Source organism: Nomascus leucogenys, chromosome 17, assembly GCF_006542625.1.
Source record: "Nomascus leucogenys isolate Asia chromosome 17, Asia_NLE_v1, whole genome shotgun sequence".
Lineage (NCBI taxonomy): Eukaryota > Metazoa > Chordata > Mammalia > Primates > Hylobatidae > Nomascus > Nomascus leucogenys.
Genome location: NC_044397.1, coordinates 17,923,650 through 17,948,065, shown reverse-complemented (window position 1 = coordinate 17,948,065; position 24,416 = coordinate 17,923,650). Strand labels below are relative to the sequence as shown.

At 40.8% G+C, this 24,416-nt stretch overlaps 1 protein-coding gene across 3 annotated transcripts in view; it reads right to left on the bottom strand.

Annotated features, from left to right (window-relative positions):
- LOC100598121 (CD302 antigen) overlaps positions 1 to 24,213 on the bottom strand; it is a 146,597-nt gene extending 122,384 nt beyond the window's left edge. For 2 of the 3 annotated variants that reach the window (XM_012496559.2, XM_030796594.1), the window contains exons 1-8: positions 24,052 to 24,199; positions 18,241 to 18,612; positions 13,464 to 13,634; positions 9,753 to 9,917; positions 5,998 to 6,108; positions 4,726 to 4,866; positions 1,888 to 2,079; positions 850 to 1,007 (exon numbers count right to left, since the gene is read on the bottom strand). In XM_012496559.2, the coding sequence (XP_012352013.2) occupies positions 850 to 1,007; positions 1,888 to 2,079; positions 4,726 to 4,866; positions 5,998 to 6,108; positions 9,753 to 9,917; positions 13,464 to 13,634; positions 18,241 to 18,612; positions 24,052 to 24,145 (1,404 nt within the window). In that variant the 5' untranslated portion in view covers positions 24,146 to 24,199. Of the gene's footprint in view, positions 1 to 849; positions 1,008 to 1,887; positions 2,080 to 4,725; positions 4,867 to 5,997; positions 6,109 to 9,752; positions 9,918 to 13,463; positions 13,635 to 18,240; positions 18,613 to 24,051 lie in introns of all 3 variants that reach the window. The other variant, XM_030796595.1, reaches the window with a different exon arrangement.
- Between the last annotated feature and the right edge of the window lie 203 nt (positions 24,214 to 24,416).

Genomic DNA, 24,416 nt, shown 5'->3' with positions numbered 1-24,416 from the left:
ATCTTTTCTGCTCAAGACACAGCCTATTTTGGATTATTAAGTAAAAGATGTTCAAAAAATGTGTAAGCATTCTATAGGAGTAAGGTGGTTTCTGAAAAATGTTAGGCCTAGTTTTTAAATAAAATCATTTTTTCACTTCTCAAAGTAGTATTGATATAAAACAATCTTAACATGAATTTGGAAGATGGGACTTTTCAGGTTAAATTGTGGCTATCTGCCAAATATCACATTGATGGCAGAAAGGTGGGTGCAGGCCCTGGTCCTGAGAGAAAGCAGGTTGCTAGAATCAGTCAGCACAAGAATATGAGTTCTAAAGGGATTCTCTGTATCTGTTTGAGACCAGAAAAGATGCTCTCAGATAGGATGTAGGTTGCTTATTTAGTAATTGCTTTTCTTTACCTTTTTAAAGTAGCTACCAGAAAGACAATCCAGACTTTAGATTATTTTTTGCCAACCTTTGGCACCAGGGACTAGTTTTGTGGAAGACATTTTTTTCCACAGAGGGTGGGGAAGACGATAATTTTGGGATGAAACTGTTCCACAAGGAAGTGCAACTAGATCCCTTGCATGTGCAGTTCATAATAGGGTTCACCCTCCTATGAGAATCTAATGCTGCTGTCGATCTGACAGGAGGCGGAGTTCAGGCAGCAATGCTTGCTTACCCGCCGCTCACCTCCTGCTGTGCGGCCCAATTCTTAACTGGTAATGGTCTGTGGCCCTGTACCCTGATCCAGAGGGCTCTTACCTTTTCTTTTCCAGCTTATACACAAACTTCCCAACCAAAGAAGTCTTAATATTATCACTAGGTAGAACAGTAAGAATATAAAGAAACCATAGGAGGTTTCCTACCTCTCCTAAGTAGGAAACACAGTTGGGCGTCTTATTGTAGGGAACATTTGGCTCATTCTCATCCCAATATGTTAGAGTAACTTCAGTACCATCTGACCACTGAAATAAAGTTGGTATGTTTATGTTCTTAAGGCCTATCCACACTTCTTCTTTGATATCTAAAAGAAAAATGTTTTATTTGTTTGCTTTTGCTCAATTATATACTTTAATATGTGCATTGTTATGCGAATTTTTACACTCTGATACGGAGTTTTAAGAGCCTTTGTAGTATTCTTAATTCGGTTATTAATATGTTGATAAGACAGGCAGGTTGGGTAATGAAGGCTTTTCAAGTCACTTATGCAAGTAAAGTACACAGGTAGAACATCTGCAGGCTGGGTGTTCCTGATATCTGGTGTAGACAAACTTTGCTTTGTGGGATGAATGAAATTCTATAAATACAATCATACATATCCCAATTTGAATAGAAATACTGTCCACTGCTGCCCTGGTATGACTCTGCTGCCTTCACAAGTGAAACAAGGAGCACCAGGCTGGCACTGAGTAGGTACCTACTCTTAGCTATTATAGCGAATTCTAGGAAGATAGCATAATACTGTCCGTCTAGTATATTTTCCTTTACCAGTCTTTAGCTTTCAAATAATTACAAAAGTGCAGTAATTATCCACTTAAGTTTTTTGAGCAACTTAAATAGAATTTAGCTCATGAGAAGAGGGAAATCATTCAATCAATGGCAGTACTGTCAAATTGGTTGCCACTAGGCACATGCGGCCACTCAAATTAATTAAAATGAAATAAAAGTAATAATTCAGTTCCTCGGTTGCCCTGACTACATGCCAACTGCTCAGAAGCTGCATGTTGCTAGTGACCACCACACTAGACCATTTGTAGAACAGTTCCATCACCAGAGACAATCCTATCTGACAGGGCTGACCTGTGAGATCAAACCGTAAGCTTTTCATTCCCACCAAGAGTCTAAAACCAGGGACACTTTAAAATGGCTTAAGCCTCTCATATAGGGTATTTTTAAAAACTTACCCTCATTATGGAGTTTTGTGACAACCACCTCCACATCTGCTAGAGAATGAATGCTGATTAGGTCACTACTGAAGGCTTTGCATTTCGCATGTGCCTTATCCCAGGAATTACTTTCATTTACCAGCAGATAGCAAAATCCATTATTTGGCAGCCAGCCTGCATCACAGCGGGTATCTGAGTATGTCCAGACATCTGGGAGAAAAGCAGCTATTTATATTCCAGTAAAGACACATCTATTTTGAATCAATAACATTGCAAATTCTTTTTTCTTGAATAATGAGGGTCCTGGAAAACTGGGGAACGTGATGTCAGCTGCTACCGGGACATGAATTCATGTGGTGCCTACCACATAAATGAGGTATATATGGCATCATAGGAATTCCTGCTGGGATTCAGAAAATGATGTGACTTTAACATGCTTCAATGTGCTATATGGCTGAGCACAGACTATTAAAGGGTTTGGACACAATCAAGGGAGAGATTGCCCTTAGTCCAAGTAGACAGTAGAAAGATGTGCCTTAAGTCAGCTTCTGACAAATCTTTTCCTGGGTATGGAATTTGTTAGGTTTCCCTCTAGTCTCTGTCCTTGAGAAGATTATAAGAGGGCAAGCCTCCTTTTCTTGTATGGCCAGCTTAGCAAGGGGATGTAGATTAATGCTCACTGTTGAACAAAGGACAGGCAGAGATTTAAGGGACAGAATAAGACATTTATACACTTCACATCAAAGAGACGAGAGGGCAAAGGTTACCCCTGGACTTCTTTCCTCCCCTCTGCTAGACAGATGGTCCTCATGGAATTAGTGATTCTGTTTTGACCATGATAAAGCTCACAATCGAAGGTCTAATCTTTCCAGATTAGAAAAAAAGAATGAAGTATGAAACCCAACAGAATACTTCTACCCCTGTTAACAAAACCAGAAAGTGAGTTGGTTACTGAGACTTCACTGATTTAGAACCATTTGGAATATCTGTTGTAAGAAAACACAGCATCTTAAAAATGTGGACAGTTTGTTTTTTTACTGAAGGATAAAGTGATTCAGATTCAGCTAGCCTCTTACACTTGCAAGATAACTCAATTAACTTTAATATTCTGAAATAGCATGTATTATTGTTATATTTTATAATTATGATAAAGGAACAGAGGAAAAATGTCACCCGTAATGGAACTTAATGCAATCATTTTCATATTCTAGTCTTTGTCTCAATGAATACATATTTTTACAAGATTAAAATGATAAGTAGGCATATCATTTGGTTTTGTTCTTTGTATTTTCCTGCTGGCACAGTTATTTTAGTAAATGCATATTATTCAATCATGTGGAAACATCATGATTTATTTAATAATTACTACTGCAAGATATTTACTTAATCTATCATCAATTGCTCTAGTTTATTTTCATTTGTGCTGGCTTTTCTATTATGCCTTTTGTTGTATGGACTAAATTTGGTTTGAATCAACTTGGAAGACAAATGTTCATTTCCCCTATTATCTTAAAATATCCCCTCACATTCTTTATTTTATATCTAGTTTTTCCTTAAAAATTGCTCTATGCTCCTTTTTAGATGACAAGACATTTGGATGCTTTATTCCCTTCACTCATAGTTCCTTAAAGCAGGACATTTAAAAATCATCCTTTCCCCTTGATATGGTTTGGCTGTGTCCTCACCCAAATATCACCTTAAATTCCCATGTGTTATGGGAGGGACCTGGTGAAAGGTAATTGAATCATGGGGGCAGGTCTCTCCTGTGCTGTTCTCGTGATAGTGAATAAGTCTCACGAGATCTGGCGGTTTTATAAGGGGGAGTTTTCCTGCACAAGCTCTCTTTCTTTGCCTGCCACCATTCGTGTAAGATGTGACTTGCTCCTCCTTGCCTTCCGCCATGATTGTGAGACCTCCCCAGTCACATGAGACTGTAAGTCCATTAAACCTCTTTTTCTTCCCAGTCTTGGGTATGTCTTTATCAGTAGCATGAAAACAGATGAATACATCCCTCCAGTTTTGAGTATTAGTTTCTCTCATTTGGCGAGGATGTAATTAAATACCAGGTATACATCAGGCCCTGTGCTTGACAGTCAATACACTCCTGTTCTCCATTCTTTCAAAAACTCCTCACACCCTTCCACTCCTCAAAAACTTCAGCTGTTCTTGTGTCTCTTTCATCCCCAAACTCCCTGGAAAAACTCCCTCATTGTACACACTTTGTCCCTCTGCACCTCTCCTTTTTTACTTGATTTTTCAATGCAAAGACTTGCCTGACAGAGAAGGATGGAAGAGGGCCGGGTGCTGTGGGGCACAGGGTAGAGAAGCCTGGGCTTACTCCTGTGTCCATAGGTTTTGCCTCATTACGGAGGCATGCACTGCAGTGGTTCTCAGACTTGAATATGCATCAGAACCACCTGGAGAGCTTCTCAAAATACAGATTGCTGGACCCCATCCTGTAGTTTCTGATGTAGGAAATCCGGGGTGGGTCCTGAGAGCTTGCGTTTCTAACAGGAAGAGGTGATGCTGATGCTGTTGGGCTGGGGACCACCCCTGGAGAACCCCTGCTCTGGAGAAAAAAGAGCCACACACGAACAGAAGTATATTTCCTGTCTCGAATATCTCTGCCTTCTTCTGGGTGCATACATATTTTTATTTAATATTCTTCATTACCTCAACTAAAGCTTTATTCATATATGGTTGATAATATCTAACCACAGGGTTAAAAATCAAGCACTTTTCTGTACTGTCAGTATCAGGAGAAGGAAAGGTAGAAATGGATGTTGGAAAAGATTTACTTGTTTTCACAAAACTATGATTTTAAGACCTATTTGTATGAGTATGTGAGAAAGATACCTGTTAACTCCACTGTATTATTTAATGGTTTCCTGCAGACATAGGGCAGTTGAGCTTCACAGGAAAAGCTCTGCCACAGACCAGACTCAGCATCCATTCTTGCACAGCTGGAGCCACCTATAGTAGGTGCACTGGGCCTGTCTTAAAAGGGAACATTTTTCAAAGCATTAGAATGAGAAAGTTAGGGCCAGGATGGTGTCAGAAAGAATAATTTGTAGTCCTAATTTTATGCTTTTATGGGAACTCATATTATAGTTAAAACTTAACTAAATTGAAATGTATAAGCCTCAATGAATAATTATGTGCTTAAATATGTCTTTCTTCTAAAATATAGGATCTAAGGGGAAAACATTATGATATGTTGTAGTTAATTTTAAAAACAAAAACCAAACTTTTTCCTCAAATGACTTCCAGGTCATATTATATGGTTAGTAACTCTTAATCTGCTACTCCATAAAATAAAAATATTAATTTATCATTGTCATGCCATTAAGGCCTTGAGTTAAAGATTAAATTATCTTTAAATATTCTATTTACTGAAATAATAAAAGTATTACTTCATTTGCTGATAAGGAAATTTAGCAAACTAAATTAACTAAAGTGACTAATTGGAATTTTATTGCTCTTAACTCAGTTTTCCTATTATGTGTGCAGGCAGTTTTATACTGAAATTAGTGCTAACTTTAGGTTCTACATTTGTCATAAGCCTAAGATTTTATTTTATTTTTCAAAGTTGTCTAATCCTTCCTTTGGGAAGAAAGTCTTTTGGCTAAGTGGCATTTTGCTTGTTTTATTCCCTAAAAGACTTTCTTTGAGGTACTTATTTGTATTATAAAATACAACCATTATATTGTCAGTACTTGGGTGCTATAGTGGGGAGAGACCCCAAGAGTTTGAAAACGAGCGGGTAATTCCATATTAGAGTTAAGCTGCAGATGAAACACAGCATGGGTGAGTTATAGACATGCCAAGTCCTTTAGGGACATAGAATGGCTCCTGGGCCATGTGGTGGAGCTCATTTTGCTCTTACATAAAAATGGAGGGTTGTTCTAAAGGTCTAGAGGTTCAAATGCTCAGTTGTCCATGGTGTGGTTCAGCTTGGCAATAACAGTACCGCAATTAAGAATGGTTTAGGAAGAAAAAATTCTTCTGAGAAGTAACCATAATAAGAGTTGCCAAGATGTGAAACTTTTCTAAGCTATTGGTGAGTGAGAAGCTTTTGCTTTTTTGAAGATTTGTTCTGTGCTTAGGGGGTAGGGATGGAGCAGTTACCTGGATCCCAGTTGAGAAAGTTTAATGGTTTGTGGTCGGACCATTCCCAGCCTCTAGCAGAGTATAGCTGATTTAAACCAATCCAGAAAATCTTAGCAATGCCTTCTTTTTCTGTAAGAATTAAAAAATTTTTAAAAAGTGACAAAGTTGCCTAAGTTATTATCTAAATTAGACTTATTCTACTAATAACAAACAAATCTGCAGACCTTGATTGTAAGGCAGCAATCCCTGTAGAAGGCTGTCTATGCATCAAAGGCAGGCAATGCTAATAGACAAAAATCTTCAGACTATTGAGAAACCCAAAGGCTGATAAGTTAATTCAGTTCTGCTCTCCTATTAGCTTGTCAGATTCCCTTTCATCTAAGATAAGAACAGAAGCTTCTTAGAGTAGCTGTCTCACTATTTTTACTCCTCTTTTATTAATATAGAAGACTTATCAAAAGCAGTTTCCATTGTACTTCTAGATTCGGAAGATCTGACTGTATTCTAGACTGACAATTTAAATTCATTAGGCACACATATTATTTGCCAGGTTCTAGGGATATAAAAACCGAAATGACAAAGTCCTTGCCCTCATGAGAATTTCAATCTAGTAGAAGGAGACAGCCATGGATCCCTCAAATGATCAAGTTTTTCTGGGACTGTGTCAGAAATATGTATAGAAGCTGTTTCATAGACAATGGAATGTATATATATATATATAAAATATATTATATAAAATATATATATATGGCTTATGGCTCTAGGGCCCAAAGGGTCCTGTTCAGACTAGAGATACAGAATGAGAGTCACACACACACACACACACACACACACGTGGTACAGTGGAGATAGGTCATTCAAATTTATTATTTGATGACCAGATGCTATCAGCAATTAAGAAAGATAGAAGGTGGGTGGATCACCTGAAGTCAAGAGTTTGAGACCAGCCTGGCCAACATGGTGAATCCCCGTCTCTACTAAAAATACAAAAATTAGCCAGGTGTAGTGGTGCGTGCCTGTAATCCCAGCTACTCAGGAGGCTGAGGCAGGAGAATTGCTTGAACCCAGGAGGCAGAGGTTGCCCTGAGCCAAGATTGCGCCACTGCACTCCATCCTAGGTGGCAGAGCAGGACTCTGTCTCAACAACAACAACAACAACAACAAAAGCAAGCAGAGTTTTAGAGGTTAAAACACAGTTTTCTTGGGTCTTGGGAAACCAATAGTCATAATTAGGCGTATTGATATGCCTAAGAAGCTTTCATACTGGAAGAGGAACTTGAAACATTAGAAACAGATATACTTCTAAAATTAATGATATGTATTAAATATGGGGCATGTCTGGCCAGGAGTAGGGTACAATAAGGTCCTTTACCATATTACATTACTTTCATGAGTTATTAAAGAAAACTGAGGCATAAAGAATCATGCAACATTTGATTGTCACACTTTGGCACTTTTCTCCCTCACTGAAGTCATCGGTTTCCAAATGTCAATATTCTAGGAAACTTGAATTTATTGGCACTTTTCATTCGCAACAATATTTTTTCTAAGGCTTCAGTGAGGTCTGGAATAGAACTCCAATGCCAAACACTAGCCCATTTAGCTTAGTTGGCAGATTTTCATTCTAAAGATCTGAATATTCAAGTGCCAAACAATATAGGAAAAGGGTAAGGCTACGAGTAAGAAAGGAGGTCTGAATAAAGCTGTAAACAAAAAGAACGACAAAAGACCTGTGGCCTTTTAATGATAAAAAGAGATAAAGATATCTAAGAGGGGTATGTAGTATAACAAAAAAGTAAGCTGGGCATGATCCTGTGCTCCTGTAGTCCTAGCTACTTGGAAGACTGAGGTGGGAAGATCGTTTGAGCCCAGGAGTTTGAGGCTATAGTGTGCTCTGATCACACCTGTGAATATCCACTGCACGGCAGCCTGGGCAACATATTGAGACCCTCTTTCAAATAAATAAATAGAGTTCTGCAATTCTATATGTTGATATTCAAATCCCAATCTGATACTTCTTAGCTATATGCTGTTGGGTATATTATTTCTAAGGATCAGTTTCCTTATCTAGTGATAAAACATTTGTTTGATGAGGTTGTAGTAATGATTAACGGATTTATCTGGAGAAAGTAGGGCTTGCTTACAGTAAGCATTTATCAAATATTTCCAGTTATTATAAAATAGTGTGACAGAATGTATCTGAATTACTTAGACAATACATGTTTGTTTAATATATAGCAATAAAGCTTATAGCTTTGTGCAAAAGTGAAAAACAACCCATGAGACCCATTTCTGCCTGCAAAGAACTTACAGTCTTATAAAAGGTGAATCCATTTATATGTGTGATACAATTTGTTTTCAAGTCAAACTGACTCTTCAAATTTAGGCTCTGCTAAATACTTGTGGGTGACTTTGGACAAGTTATGTTTCCTCTCTGAGCCTCACATTCCTCATCTGCAAAATGAGGATAACAATAACGTCCACCTCATAAGGTAGTTAGATGGAATGAAATGAGATAATGTATAAAAAGCATTTAGTAGTCTGTCTGGCACATCATCATTATCATATATTACAATTGTTTGTCTTTCATTCAAAGAATAACTTATCAGGGACTCAGTAACTTAGGTTCATTGATTTTTAAATATAATATTAAAATTTCTGTTTATATAGTTTCTTTTGAAAGATATACAAGACTATGGAAAGAATTATAGAATTTTACTGAGTACATAAAAGAAGTCCTAAATAAATAGAAAAGCATATAATTTTCATGGTTGAGAAGACAATACTGAAACTGCAATACCTTTTATTTATTTATTTTTTAAGACAAGGTCTCCCTCTGTCACTCAGGCTGGAGTGCAGTGATGCCATCATAGCTCTCTGCAGCTTCAATCTCCTAGGCTCAAGCAATCCTTCTACCTCAGTCTCCAGAGCAGCTGGGACTACAGGCACATGCCAACAGCCAATTAAAAAAAATTTCTTTTTTGTAGAGATGTGGTCTCACTTTGCTGCCCAGGCTGGTTTCAAACCCCTGGCTTCAAGTAATCCTCCTGCCTTTACCTTTCAAAGTGCTGGCATTGCAGGTGTGAGCCACCGCACCTGGCCAATTCCTTTTTAATGAATCTGTGATTCAATACAATTCCAATCAAAGTTCCAATATGGTTTGTTACTGAACTTAACAAGGTGATCCTTAAATTCTTAGGATAAATGGTCTTTTAAAGTTTTTATTTATTCTTAAGTTTTCACAATTAAAAATTAAAAAATTACCACTACCATCCCCCAAACAAAACAAAACAAAGTCTTATCCATTCTGTGTCCATGTTATTAAATCCACTTTAAGATTTAGTAAAACACTCCTTGCCCCTGAGGACTGTACCCTTTCACTCAATGTAAGGACGTTTGCTGAGGCCATCTAGTATAACTTCACCATCTTCCTTCCCTTCCTTTAATTCTCTATTTTTCAATGTTCAAAGAGTTTAATTGTTCACTTTTTGAAAAATCCTTTCATTTAGGATTAGGGTAGCCGTTTAATCTTGCTACCCAACCTTGTTTTCTGAACATTAATCTCTCTTTAGTTTCCGTCACAACATACATTTCTCAATGGTGAAATATGATTACATTCAGTACTTTTTTGCTTATGGGTTTCAGTGTAGAAGTTTAAATCCCAAGAGAGGTCAGAAAAGATACATACAAAGAAACATATCTGCATATGAAAACAGAAGAAGTACCTTTACCATTTTAGCCAATTTGCTCTATCACATGCAAATAAAATCTACCTTTAAGGTAAGTTAATTCAGCAGCACTGTTGATGCTCAGTAAATCAGCTCCTTGATTCTGACATGAAACATAAGCTTCTTTCCAAGAAAGAGCCGTCTGAGTATTAAATTGGTAGCAACTTCCAAACTGCTCGTTCTTTTCCCAATTATTTTCACAACCATTTTCTGTTGATAAAGACATGTTAGTGATCATAAAGTAAGGACATAATGTTTTCTATTACTTAGAATGCTTACAAATACTGCAAGTCAATTTGCATACTCTTAGGATATGCCCAAATGGAGACTGCCATCACTCATTTAGACCATATTTTGATCACAATAAAATTGGAATCATAACACACCAAATGACTCAGGCTGGTTGAAGCTTCCACTCTTTCTTATTTTCCACTCTCTTTTTATCTCTATCAATTACAATGCTGTGTTTTCGCCCATGTCCCTGACTGCTCTCTGCCTGAGATATGAGTCTCAGTGTGCACATGTTGTGAGTGCTGAGCTAATGGAAAACAAGCTTATTTGAACATAGTGGCAGACTACAGACGGTTTGCCCACAGCCTGCATAGAAACCACTGTATGTGTACGTGTGTGTACAGACATGCTGCTTAAATGGCCAAGATATTGAGCCCAAGTGACTACCTTATTTGGGAAACTATGTCCAAATTTCTCCTTAATACTTTAATAAAGAATTGAATATATGATATGTAATTCGCATTACATATGCATTATATATGCATATGTATGTATATATGTGCATATAAACATATATACATGTGTTTGTAGAGTATACATAATTTCAGACAAAGAAACTGCAAGCTGTTTCCTGAATGAGATATAAAATTTTCAAGACAACTGGTTCAAAATATATTCAGAGCCTCCTGTGTACTCCCCACAAGAGGGGAAGTCCAATGCAGGCTGTGTCAAGTGCATCCCGGGCTCCAACTGGAGGACTTTCCAAAAGGCCTCCTATAGCCAGTTACATATCAGATGTTATACTCATGATCCTATAAGCTGGAAGGGCCTTTAGAGATCATCTTGCCTAATGTCCTTATTTCACAGACAGGAACAAAGACCTAGAGGTGACTGTGACAGAGCTATAATGAGGGCACTGGTCTTGTTGATCCTCTGAATGGCACATCCTGCTGCTTCAGCCATTTTTCTATGGCATAAATAGCAACAGAGATTCTGACATTTGGTAAAAACAAAATAGGGTGGATCTGAAAGCACATTGTCTAAAGGTTCATTATTACCACTGAGGCCCTACACTTGTAAATCCAGAAGCTTCCAGGAGTGGGATGGCAGTGTGTTTGCTATACAACATGACCTCCATGATTTAGCAGCCCTCAGGTTTGAGAAACTTACAATCTTGCTTCTTCCATAAAAAGTAACTCTAGGAAGCATATGCATGCATTAACACCACTGTATGTGTCACATCCCCAAAGCCCCAGCACACACACAACACCCACAGGAGGCTAAAGGCACCAAGACACATCCCTGTCAAGGCAGCAAGGTATAGTGGGGGTAAATATGTACAGTGGGGAAGGAGGATAAAGAATCCTTCACCAGTTTCCACAAAAATGTGGTCTGACCCTGACAGGTCATTTCATTGATCTGGGCCTGCTGCCTCTCACCTGAGAAACAGGGGTTTACATTGGATTACCTCTAAGCAATCTTTCACATCTAAATTTCTGATCCAAATGATAAAGAGAGTTAAATGAAGTTGATACCTGGCTGACCAAACTCTGCTTATTATCAACCACAGCTGAAGAAAATACTGGCTTTTTCTATTTTAGTAGGTAGGTTACAGGTGTTGAGAAGCCTGGGCTTCTAATTAGATACATGATCCTCAAAGTGTGGTCCCCAGACCAGGATTATCAGCACTACCTGAAACTTGCCAAATTTGGGGGTGCCACCAAAAATCTACTGAATCAGAATCTCTGGGCCCTAGATATCTGTGTTCTAACAAACTCTCCATGTGATTCTGTTGCACCCTGAAATCTTAAGTCTTAACCCAGTATAATCTCTTCAAGTTGCTTAGAACTCTGCATTCTGAAGCTCAGATTCCCGAAGGAGGGATCAGCATTACTAATACCACCTGGCTAGCTACTCAATGAGTCAGGCTAGTGTAGCTGTTTGGGACAAGGACTTCATAGCCAGACTTCCTGGGTTTGAATTCTAGTTCTGATATTTATTAGCTGTGTGATCTTAGGCAAGTTACATATCTCCCTTGTGCCTCACTGTGATCATCTGTAAAATGGGGATAAAGTATGGTACCTTTCAGGGTTGCTGTGAGGATTGAATGAGTTAATATATATTGAGAGCCTGAAACAGTATCTGACACCTGGCAGAGCCCTGTTAAGTATTAACTATTATTACTTAGGTCTGGAGCTCTTTCCTTTCTCTTTGCTATAGATCATTTCAACCTATTGTCCATTAAGTAATATTTTGTGAGTACCTATCACATGTCAGGTACCGTGATCCCCTGTAACTCTCACCTAATTGGTGAGAAACTGTCTCAGTTATGTGCCAGATAATGATGTAATTGCTACTTTGGTCTCTCTCTGTCTTTCTAAAGAACAGCAAATTCTTTAGCAAATCCTGAACAGTTTGTTTCTGGTAAAAAGTAACGAGAAAAAGCACTCTGACAAACACACAGGAATGGTGGAAGGATCAGTGTCACCAATTTTGAGAGCCCCAGGAAGATCTAGCTCTTCTCTTTCCCGCTCTTTGCTTCAGGCCATAAACATACTTAAGACTTCACCATCCTAAAAGTGTTTTTCAACTGATCTCTTTCTTAAACTACCCTTTGCTTTTTTAAATAAAAATTATAGGAGGCCACTGTTTTGGACTAAGCTCCTGACCTAGGACTCAAAAATCAAAATGGAGTCACCCATGCCAAAGTTCCATGTCACCAAACTGAAACAGAGTTGTCATCTGGTCTTTTGAGAAATCAGGAGAGAGAGACAACTGCCTAATTTCCCCAACAGGCCAGTTTCAATCTTTAATTGGCCTGATAATGAAGTTCCCTCTGTTTTAATGCTTAACCTGAAGTCACCTGATGTTAACCAATCAATTATTTCTCTATTGCTCTTACAAGTTACTTTGAAATGACCAATCCACTCTTTGGTTTTTGTTTTTGCTTTCTTCAGCCCTTTTTCTGTCTACAAAGCCAATCCCCTCTGTTCAACGAACTGGAACACTTACAGTAGTCTATTTTATGAAATGAGGTGTTGCCTGATTCTAGAATTGCAATAAAGCCAAATGAGATTGTAACTACATAAATTTGTTGCAATTTTGTCCTTTGCCAACTGTCTCTTCTGCTCTGTGAAACTTACGAGGCTTACTTCCTTCTGTTCATGCTTCATTCCACTACAACCCAGCTTCTACCCCCTCTAGTCTTCTGAAACTACTAAAGGTCAGCAGCAATTTCCTAATTGTGCATGCCTTTTCCACACTTCCTCTCCCTGGGGTGTCCGTGCTGTGGAACACTTCCTCCTCCTCCTCCATGGCACCATCCACCTTGCTTCACTCCCGGGCCTGCTTCTGAAGGCAAATTCATGGCTACACATTACCTCTCTCTTCTTCTCCAAACATACACTTCTTATCCGGGATAATATTTTTGCAGTCACTTTTGAGTCACTTTGAACTCTTCCTTCTCCCTATTGCCTCATATAAATGTACTGCCTTTCCACGTAAAGTTTACCAGCCCATACATACCAGGCTTTAAGCAGATGCCCCACTTTCGGTCATATTCATAATTTAAGGTGGTGGCACACCATGGCCCACTATGATCTTCATCAAGGATGCAATCATGATGCCAGGTCCCATCAATTAAGAATGGAAATTCACAAGGTCTCCCGTAGGAGTTCCCATCTCTGGTATAGATCTCTGGGTTGGAGAGGAAGTTGGGGAAAAGGGAGTTAAAAACTGGGTAGTCAGCTTCAGTTGGCTAATTTCTAAAACTGTTTTTAAAAGAAACGTTGTTTAGAATACAATGTCCGAGTGTAGGAATTCAGAGCAAGGGTGCTGTCAGGTCTGGACATGAATGCTGGCTCCCTGTTAACCCACTGTTTGCCTGTGGGCTAGCTATCCAACCTCTGGTAGCCTCTGTTTCCGCTTTTGCAAATTGGGGATAGCGTTCAGTGATCAACCGTGTGAAGCTTCACTTACTGTGGTGTGATGAGGAGCTGAAAGAGCCTGGCTTGATCAGGTGAGGGTCTACTAACTCTGCTGTGGGCCGCAGAGCACTTCACCAGAAAGGGTACCCTGGCTGAGGTTACATTTACCTCTACTTTCTTTTCTTTAGAAAGTGTTGGAGCCAGAAAAATACCTTGGAACCACTGAGGGTGGGTGTGGACTTTGGAACCACCTGCAGAATTAGAAAGATGGACAAATAGTCCCATTGTTCAGAGACTGGAGGTAGAATTGAGACTGTGGTTTTTGAGGAAGTAAAAGGAAGAGCTGCTGAATTTCTGAATAGATTCTTAGGAAGGTACAGGGCATGGTAATTTGGGGGGTGAAAGAAGCAGCAGCGTCAATGGGGCAGTCATGTGACCGGCTGGGGGCCAGTGAGGTAGTAGACATAGCTTTTATTTTAATCATTTTCCCTGGTACATGGTGGGGAACTGAAAAGTCATTCCAACCTCAAATATGCCTGGAAATGCTGGAAGGAGTGTTTGATACTTATATCAATACTAATTCTCTTAGAAAGGTGTTTTTATAGAACAGCTATCCCTGTATCTCTTTCTGTCACAATTTGCCAAAACCTCAGTCCTCAATTTGCTAAAAACCTCGGTCATTAACAGATCAAATAATGGCCATTAGGTAAATCATAGTAATCAGATCTTATCACTGTTTACTGTTTACTGGCAATTAGGGTTCCTCAAAATGTCTCACAGATTTGCTTAAAAGTGTGCTTAAGACAGTATTTGATCCTACTTTCTTCTCCTCAAGTGTCCGTCTAACTAAAGTGTGAGGCCATTTAACAACTCAGAATGTATTAAGCAGAACTATAGCAAAAGGTAATAATACTCTGGATGCTTTTCTTGGCAAATAGTCTTTTAAAGATCACTGGTTTTGTCTTCCCATGTCATATAAACAGTTTTCAAAAGGGTACTTCTGTTAAAGAGTATGTTGACCTTATATTTTATAAGGATTCTGCTTATTACCTATGTTTCAGTTTAACCGCATCAAAAACCCCCCAATAGCTCATGACCAATTTCTCTTCCCATATTACAAACCTAAGAGGACAGTCCCTGAACACAAAGACTGTTCCTTGTAGAACCATCAGTTTTCTTTTCTAAAACCTTTGATTTTTGGAATACAAAGTGCCTTGGTATACATTTCTGTCATTTGTTCTTTATACTTTATACTTCCATAGTGGAAGTATTATACTTGTCTGGGAAATCCCCATTTTTGCAGAGTAGTCAAGTGAGACATTCAGGCACTCAGCTGCAAGTGACAGGGATGAGAATGGGCTCTCTCTGATTAGGGTCTTGACCTATAAGGATAACTTGTGACATCAGTGGGTGCCTTCTCAAGTTTCAAGTTAAATTTCATAGCTCAAAACTGGGCTTCAATTAATAAGCTCTCTAAGTCACAATATATGCTTTGAAGAATGATAAGCAAACAACCACCACACCAGAAGCAGCTAAATTATGCTGACTATTCACTAAGCGTTTTGTTCCCACACATTCTTTTCTGATGCTGGCCTCTTACACACCATGGGCTTCCTTAGCAAGACAGGCTTTCCTGGGAAGAATCTTCTCTGAATGTGCAAATTTATGGTGATAGCATCCTTAAAACAACAGCTTTATTACGCAATAGTTACAAATTTGTGAGATGAGGTGATTATGCAGAAAACTAGCAAATTAATGTCATCAGTAACATGAGACAAAATAGTTTCAGTGGATAAAGAGGTTGTTGGCAGACTTCTAAGAGTTGCCCAGAATTCTGATAGTTCTGCAGCCACCCTGCCACAAAAAGTCCATTTCCTCTGCATAGTTCACCAAACATTCAAAATTTGAAAAGTGCTAGTGAAATCAAGGTACCTTAATGATATTAATGTACACCTGGGTGCTAGTCAAAAGAAGTTCACTCATAAAATTTATGCAACTTCAGTTTTCTCTGAGATGAACATGACTCACACAGGATAGGAGTTGGGGTGAGAGGCAACCCAAGGCACAGTGATAAATTAATGTTCTTGTGTCACAAGTGAAAACTTTGTTTATACTGCTAAAGCCAAGGGGGAGAGAAAGAAGCTATGTTTGGGGAATGGAATACTGGTTTTGAGCCCTAGCTTTGCTGTAACAAGCTAGGTAACCTTGGATTTCACTTTGTTGGGACTCAGGTGTCTTCTATGTTTTGTTTATATACTGCTAGATAAGAAGGTGGGGACAACAATCAGTATCAAGAGTCTGAGAGAGGAGTCCTAGAGAAAGTCCCTAACTTAAGACAGCAGTCCCTAACCTAAGAACAAGAAGGGATATACATAAATTGAAAAGGGTAGAATTGCCAGGACTTCATATTTGATTATATTGGAGTGGTGGAAGAGGCAAGCCTGAAACCTCTAGGGTGACTTGCTGATTTCTGATTTCTGACATGTAGAACTTAGATGGTACCAGTCACCCAGACAGAAACAGAGAAGAGGTGGCAGGTTTGGCCCTGGCTTCTGTGCAGATTAAAACTTGAGGTATGCCTTGACTAGTGACAATTATATATGCTTAAAAAAAAAGCTTTAGTGTTTCAAATATTATATTTGAAAAGGTCAAGAAACATTTCATGCCTTTGCGCTATGCTGGTGGCATTGCTTAGCTCTCTCTGGGTGGTCCCCTGGGTAGGTCCCTAACCTTTTTTGTGCTACTGATGTCTTTGGCAGCTGGGTGAAATCCACAGTCCCTGTCTCAGAAGAACATTAGAAATGCATAAATAAAACACAGGATAAAAAGGAAAAACAGTTATATTGAAATGAAGACACTCTGGGGACTGAGGGAGTTTAAGATTACAACTATGCCCCTCAAAAGAATTAGATTAGGAGACTAAAAGAACCCTGCCAAGAAAATTATCCTTTCTGATCCCTGGACAAATACAATGAAACAAGTTAAATCCAATTAAAAGGTATTTCATTTGGCTCTCTGTTTCCTCTTAGTTGGCAAGTTGGAGAAGGGCTTTTGTGGCACAGAATTTAAATTTGCCATTAAGTTGTATCCAGAAAGCAACTGCTTTACTTTTAGGAGGAAACTGGCTTGCAGAAACAGACTGTCAACTATTCAAAGGTCAGGGATTGATGAAAAGGAAAACCCCATCTCTAATTCTGTAATATTTCTCCACAACAGAACTTGACATTCTCAGAATAATCCTCACTAGGAAATAGAAAGACTAGAAAGAAAAACTTGTGCAGATGGATAATGGAAGGTATGGGAGCGAAGTTGCTATCCTGACTTTGAGGCCAAATTTAGCTTAAATGATCTTTAAGAGAAGAAGAAAGCCACTGTAAAGCTAGGGAAATTTGTAAAGAAAGGCAAGGGGAAATAATAGGACTTAGAGGACATAATTGTATGCATATCGACATTTGGTGTAATTTAGAGCAACATAATGAAAAATATTTGCTTGGGAGAGAGCTAATTACATTTAATGGTTAAAAAAATAAACCTACTCATTCTTTAACTTAGAAATTAGTTGCAATCCAGTCCCTAGACTCAGAGCTAAGTCCATGATCAGCTCCCCCCAAGGCAATATTAATATACTTATTTTTGGAAGTAACTGAAAAACTCCACTCTTAAAATGCTGAATCATAAATATAAACATCAAAATTTGGTTGCCATGCAAAAATGAAAATAAATAAGAAAATCCACTCAAAATTTTCCCATTTTATTCGAAATCCGTAGGCAAGAAAAAATGCATTTTTCCTCCTTCTCCTTCTTTTCTTTTTTAAGGATGGGGGGCTCACTATGTTGCCCAGGCTGAAGTGCAGCGGCTATTCACAGGCGTGATCATTACACACTACAGCCTTGAACTCCTGTGTGCTCAAGTGACCCTGCTGCCTCAGTCTCTCGAGAAGCTGGGACTGCAACCATGCACCACTACACCTGGCCTTTCTTCTTCTTTTAAAACTTAGAATAAGATCAACATTATTAGATCATTTGACTTTCAGACTGTAAAAAGATTTCCTGTTAATCTAATGTTTCCTTTCCTCTAGGGTTTAGAAGACCATCATAAGAAGTACATATCTATCTGATGAAATCCCAGGTTTATCACAACATGGCTGTGTGACCTCAGACAAGGCACTTAAACTCCCTTAGCCTTACCTGCAAAGTAGCGGCAAATACCATGGACTCGTAAGAATGTCGCTCAGTTCTGCACAGTGCCTGGAACTGAAGAGCTTACTCACTGCCCTGACTAATGTACGACTCTATTTTTACTAAATTGTGCATGTTCAATGCCACATGTGACAAGCACAACAGTAAATTGGTCAAAGTCCCTCTCTAGTACTCACCATGATAAGGCTGGTCACAAAGGCTTTCCTCTGAGCCTCCTTTCTTCCAGACATCAGATGCATTTGAGATTGCTGTGCCATGTCCATTCTTCAGAGCCAGCCGGTACCGGGCAGCTCCGTACAGAGAGTGGTGCTCACATTTCCACCACAGCATGGCACTGGAGTCACAGCTGAACATTCTCACCTCATTTACCGATTTGGTAATATCTAGGCCAAGGCACTTTTGGGAGTGCAAATGAAAGAGCCGATGCTGGGACACCCACTTCCATAACTTGTCCTCAGTTTCATCACAGTCGTCTGCTACTATCCAGCCATACACTGGCTTGATGCACTTGCCCGTATTTCCATGGACGATGGTGAAGGGGTCATTAGCTGAGTCAAATGGACAGACAGATTGTAGATTATGTGGTTGAAGTGCCTTGCTCCCTGCCTGCTGAGGAGAGTCTGAGCACTACTGGACTGTTCCCATCCTCAGACTGTTCCCACTCTTTTTAAGCTGCAGGGGACTACACAAGGTGGGACAGTGGTGAGCAGAGAGGCAGTGCAGTGTGTAGGGTCAGAGCACGGGCTCTGGAGCCAGTCCGCCTGGGTCCATATTTTGCTCCTGCTACTTATTAACCATAGGATCAGGGCAAATCATTTAACCTCTGTGCTCCAGTTTTCATATGATGGGTGTGAGCATGAAAGGAGCTAATCCATGTAAAGCATGTAGAGTAGCATGTATATTTGTTGTTGCTATTTCATTTTTCCCTTCTCATTTAATAAGATAAAAGAAGCTCTTTAGTTTTCATCTCAATGAAAAGTCTAGTTGGGACCATAATTCTGCCTTGCTTACATGTTAGCTACTATGGCAGGGTAAATTATTACATGAAAAGTCGATCCTTAACACAGCATGTTCACTATATATATGTTCCTTTCTTCAGATCCAAGTACTAGTGAGGCCTCTGTGCTCCTCTGCCTTAGGGCAAGTTAGTGTGGCCACTAAAAAGGAAAATTTAAGGACAATTGTCTTAAAGACCACTTCCCCCTAGATATTTTTTGGAGGCCTAAATTCTTTGAGGTATCTCAGAGGAAATGGGGAAATTTCTGAGGGAGCAGCAGAACAGTGGGGTACAGAAACAAGAAGAAATAGAGGTCTGGGTTCTGAGGGTAGGGGAACCTGTGGCCAGCTCCATTGTGGCACCCTCAGGAAGGCGACAGGATCTGGGGAAAGCCTGGGGGGACTGACTGTGTGGATCACCTAAGAAGGCTGAACCCCAAACTCCAGGAACTACCAGAGTGATGGCTGATGAGTCTTGAGCCACCAGATTCAAGATCCTGTGGGTTTGGACAATGGGAAACCCAGAGGTAACCAGCGGGATCCCATGACTAAAGAAGAATCCTCCCTGAATGTTCCCCTGGCACTTTGCATGAGCTGGGAAAGACCCCAGTAAGGACAATGATTGAAGTTCTGGCAACCTGGTGGAATGGGAGCTCAGCATCAAATTTCGTTTGGTTTTCTGAAAATAAAGTAATGCATTGTTTCTTGCACACCTGAGTTTGTGGAATAAGATTCACATCTGTTACAACAAACTATAATTGGATAATTTGGTTAGTTCTTTTACAAATGAAAATTTTAAACAATTATAGCACAAATCATCATGTCGATAAGAGTAAAGCTGAAATATTTTAGACAAGTTTAAGCAATCACTGTCAATGAACCAGAGTTCAGCAGAAAGACCTGTAAAATTTTGGTTCCCAAAAGGCACTTTCAGTTTGATATCAGCTTCACAGTCACTGGTTTCACTAACACCAGATGCTTTTCCTAGTAATAATTCAAAGGCTTTCAGAGTTAAAAATTCCCATCATGAAGCGGACTGGTGACTTGAGGGGAATTTTACCATGTAAATAATAACTACAAAATTAAGTCTGACTGCAGCTTGAACTTTGGAAGGACTTTTTTTTGTTTCGTTTTAAATAACAGAAGCAACAACAAGAGAAACAAGAACAGCAACAACAATCCTTTAAAGTTATTTTAAATCTGAAATTTAAAAGTATTCCACATGATTGCAGCTAAGGATGTTTGCCATAGCAGCTTTCATCCTTCACACTTTTTTTTTTTTTTTTTTGAGATGGAGTCTTGCTCTGTTGCCCAGGCTGGAGTGCAGTGGCACAATCTCAGCTCACTGCAACCTCCGCCCCCCAGGTTCAAGTGATTCTCGTGCCCCAGCCTCCCAAGTAGCTGAGATTACAGGTGCCTGCCAACACACCTGGGTAATTTTTGTATTTTTAGTAGAGATGGGGTTTCACCATGTTGGCCAAGCTGGTCTCGAACTCCTGACCTCAGGTGATCCACCCACTTCGGCCTCCCAAAGTGCTGGGATTATAGGCATGAGCTACCGTGCCCAGCCACATGCCTCACACTTTCTTCTCTGACATTCCTCTGACATTTTCTACTTGATGGACACATGCTGGGAGGACAGTCAACCAAAAAGGAAAATGTACTATAAGATTACTACTTACACTTTCTCTCATGGCCTTCTCCCACAATTCAATAGTTACTCAGATCTCTGATCTACATCTTTTCCAAACTATTCTCTCTTGCCTCTCCAAAATAAATCTTGCATTCCAAAGTCTCAAAAATTACAGAAGAAAAAAGAAGTCTGCTCCTGTAGGAGACGTGCCCATCACCCTTGTTGGAAACATCCCCTCTCCTGCCCTGTAGTCTTGCTGCTGTCTTTCCCGGGCATTCTGCTTTGTGTGCTCGATCCCAAACAGGTGAACTGGGGAAGCAGCAGCTTTGCCTTCCTTTGCAGTTTGCAGTTCTGGATTTTTCAAAGTTTTTGTAGAATCCAATGGATTAGCTACATTTCTTTATACAGTGGAAAAAGCAGCAGTTAGGAGTCCTAGATTGAAACACAAACACTACAGGAGAGGTGTGGAGTAGCCATGTTAAAGTGGAGCTGCCAAACTTCCTAACAAACTGCTACATCTCTGAATATAGATGTTTTTTCTCAGACTAATCCCTTGTTTGAACCAAGTATGCAATTTCAATGTGACACTTACAGTGGTCACTTAGTACAGATCTTAATTATTGATATACTTGAAGGAAACTTACTAGCCTCCATATATAAGGTATGTATAAGCATACATTAGATAGGGAGAGTCCTATCCTTTCATGATGCTTCCCTGTATCTTTCTTTACCCTTAGCAGGATCTGTTGAAACTGCCTCAGTCTTACGACCCTTATCGGGATAGCAGGTTGAAGAGCTGGAAGAAGGACTGAGAAAGAGTGAACATAATCCCTTATTTAGAAAATTTGGTATAGAAAGGCATATAAGCTATTTTAGAAATATACTTTGAAAAGGTAATTACAGAGTAGATTTTATTTTCTAAAACTTATTTTATAAAATAGATTCTTTATCGATAGCTTTCTATTGGGTTTTGTTCACTTTACAACTTTATACCAGTCCTCAATGGAGTTTTAATATTTACCTCCAAATACAATATTGGGGCAAATCTAAAAGGCAGAAGTTGTTGAAAAGAAGCCTCATTACCCCCTAGATGCATTTTGTATATGCTTCATTTTATATAAATTCTCCAGTGGTGTTTGAGAGAAAATGGCTAAGTAGTATTACCATAAATTGAAAATAAATTTTTAGTATTTTTACATCCATCAAAGGCAAATCATCTCTCTCAGTGTTTTCTTATTGTCTGATCACTAAATAATTCCTGCCTTTGGTCCCTAGACCAAAGAGCTTCACACATTCCAAAGAGAAGCTGGATATTGACATTTATAACCACAGACAAATGGGTAGGGAAATAGCTTGGGAAAACAAGAAGGATGAAGATGGCAGCATTTATAATTTCAGGGGAACCATCCATAGATCACATATTAAGCATTTTGTAGAGTCTCTACCATGTGTTCAGAATGTACAGGTAGGTGCAACAATAGAGAATCAGAAGTCTAGGTTTGTTAGTTCAAAAACAGGTCCTGAAGTGACAGTTGAGTCCATGGCAATGTCCAGGGAGTCAGAAAGTCTTCACGCACGACTGGGTGGTGTTGGCTGGTGGAAACCTCAGGAGTCCCTGATGGATTGGTTTACTTCAAGCTGTTAGCTCTCCAAGCAGGCAAAAATGTCAGCTAAGCACCTGGCATCTCCCCAAGGACACAGAGGTGCTCCTTCAGTGTTTGGGTAATAGAGGCCACCTGCACAAGCCTAGCTGTGCACATGTGACGAGGTGCATGCCATCACCAGCATCATGAAGCGGACGCTCTTGCCAAAAAATTGACCCAAATGGCTGGGGGTTCAAAATTCCAGTGCTTCCCCAAACAAGGCCACAAGACTGCTCTGAGGGTGAGAAAAAATCGATCAGAGTAGCTGCTAGGAGTAAGGAAGGATACAGGATAACAAAACCTGTGGGACATAGCACAGGGGGAACAGAGTTAAACATGGTGCTTTTCGCTTTGGGTCAGTGATAAAGGGCAGTGATTGCAGAGACTGCAAGAATTAAGGAAATCTTGAAATTTGTGAAGGAGATAAAAACAGGACTGAAGCATATGTCAATGGAAACCAAGAGGTTAGTGATTGAAAGTGAGTGCATTTTCACTGTAGTTAGTTGCTGCAGTGAACTTTTCCACCTTGGATTGTGGGGCAGGCAGAATAAATTATCAAGGCAATAAAGGATCTTATTTTAAAGGATTCTTTTGGTAGTTCCTAGCACACAGGGTCAAAGGAGAATAGAGAAGTGTGACTCAGAGCAGGGTTCATTTCCAAGTTCCTTGCTGTAGATAGGATGATGCCATTCACACTCTGAGAAATCTCTTCCCATCGCTCTCCGAAGGAAGTCTAAACCAGATGGTAACTTAGCTTAGCTGCAAAGAAAATAAGAGCCGCCCACAATTTAACGTTTTTCAAACTGCCTGGACAGTCTTTTCCTTCCTCATATAGGCACAATAACAGAAGTGGCCGATGGAGGGTGGCCCAATTGAGTGCCCATGATGCAGTCCGACCAAGAAACAAAGTCCTCTGCACACCTCTCGCCCAGGCAAAAAGAGAAAGTAAAAGCAACCGGTTGCCGCCAAGGGGTGTGTGGTGGGGTGGGGCTGGCACTACCCCGAACATCAGTGAAGGCTGTCTGTTTCTGGTCCTGCTTCCGCAGTGAGAGGCAGCAGGTCCCCAAGCAGGCGACCTGCCCTTCAGCGTGAGGCTGTCAGTCTTGGGGGAGCGGGGTCATTTGGAGCTGATAAACCAAAGAGAAGAAAGGTTTGCTGCTCTAGGCTGTGGGTGAGGGCATCATAGCTGACTCTTGGTCTTGGTCACTTTCGGAGGAGATGGTTTATTTAACCTGACTTCCTTCCTGATGCTCACCGTAGGCGCAGTGAAATCCGGGAATCGTTGGGAATCCTTGGCGCTGTGGGTGAGGTGACCAAGGGGCGAAGGAAAAGCGAGAACGAGAGGGACAGGACGCAGAGGGCAGATGGGGAAGCCCATACTCCAGCAACATTTTATAAGAGAGGCGACGGGGCAGGGCATCCGGCCAAAAAAGCCTCCGTGCGCTTACTCTACGGTGCACCGCGTCCCCTCTGCGCCAGAAGGGCCCTGTCCTCCCACATCCACCGCGCCCTCCTCCGGGCCCCCGAGGGCACTGGGGCGCCTCCTCTGTCAGACCACCCCTGCGACTCAATCGTTCGGCTCCAGAGCCCCCCCCGCCAACAGCAAAGCAGCCGTGACGTGCCCCAGGGGCGCAGCTCTGCCCCAGGCTGGAAGGCAGCAGAGCTGCGGCGTCGAGGCACCCAGCGGACTGCGGGGCGGACGCGCCCGCGGTTACCTGCGCGGCCAGAGGGCTCTGCGAGATCCAAGAAACAGAAGAGCAGCATGAGGAGCCCCGCCGGGCGGCGAGGGGTCGCCCAGCCTGTCCTCATCCTGAGCTGGCGCAAGCCTTCCGGCCGGGTCCTCGGGCGCACGCGGCTCCCGCCCCTCCTGCTTAGCGCGGCCTGCCCCGCCCGCACCTGTGTCTAGGCCTCTGGGGGCGCCCCGGCCCCGCCCCCGCCGCCCTCGGCCAATCAGACGTGCGTCTCCTCGGCCCCGGGGCGGAGCGGGCCGGGTGTGGGAAATGAACAGGGCGGGGCGCTAGATACCTGCGTGGGGTAGGACCCGCGAGGAAGAGATACGTGCGGGTCGGTGGGAGAGCCA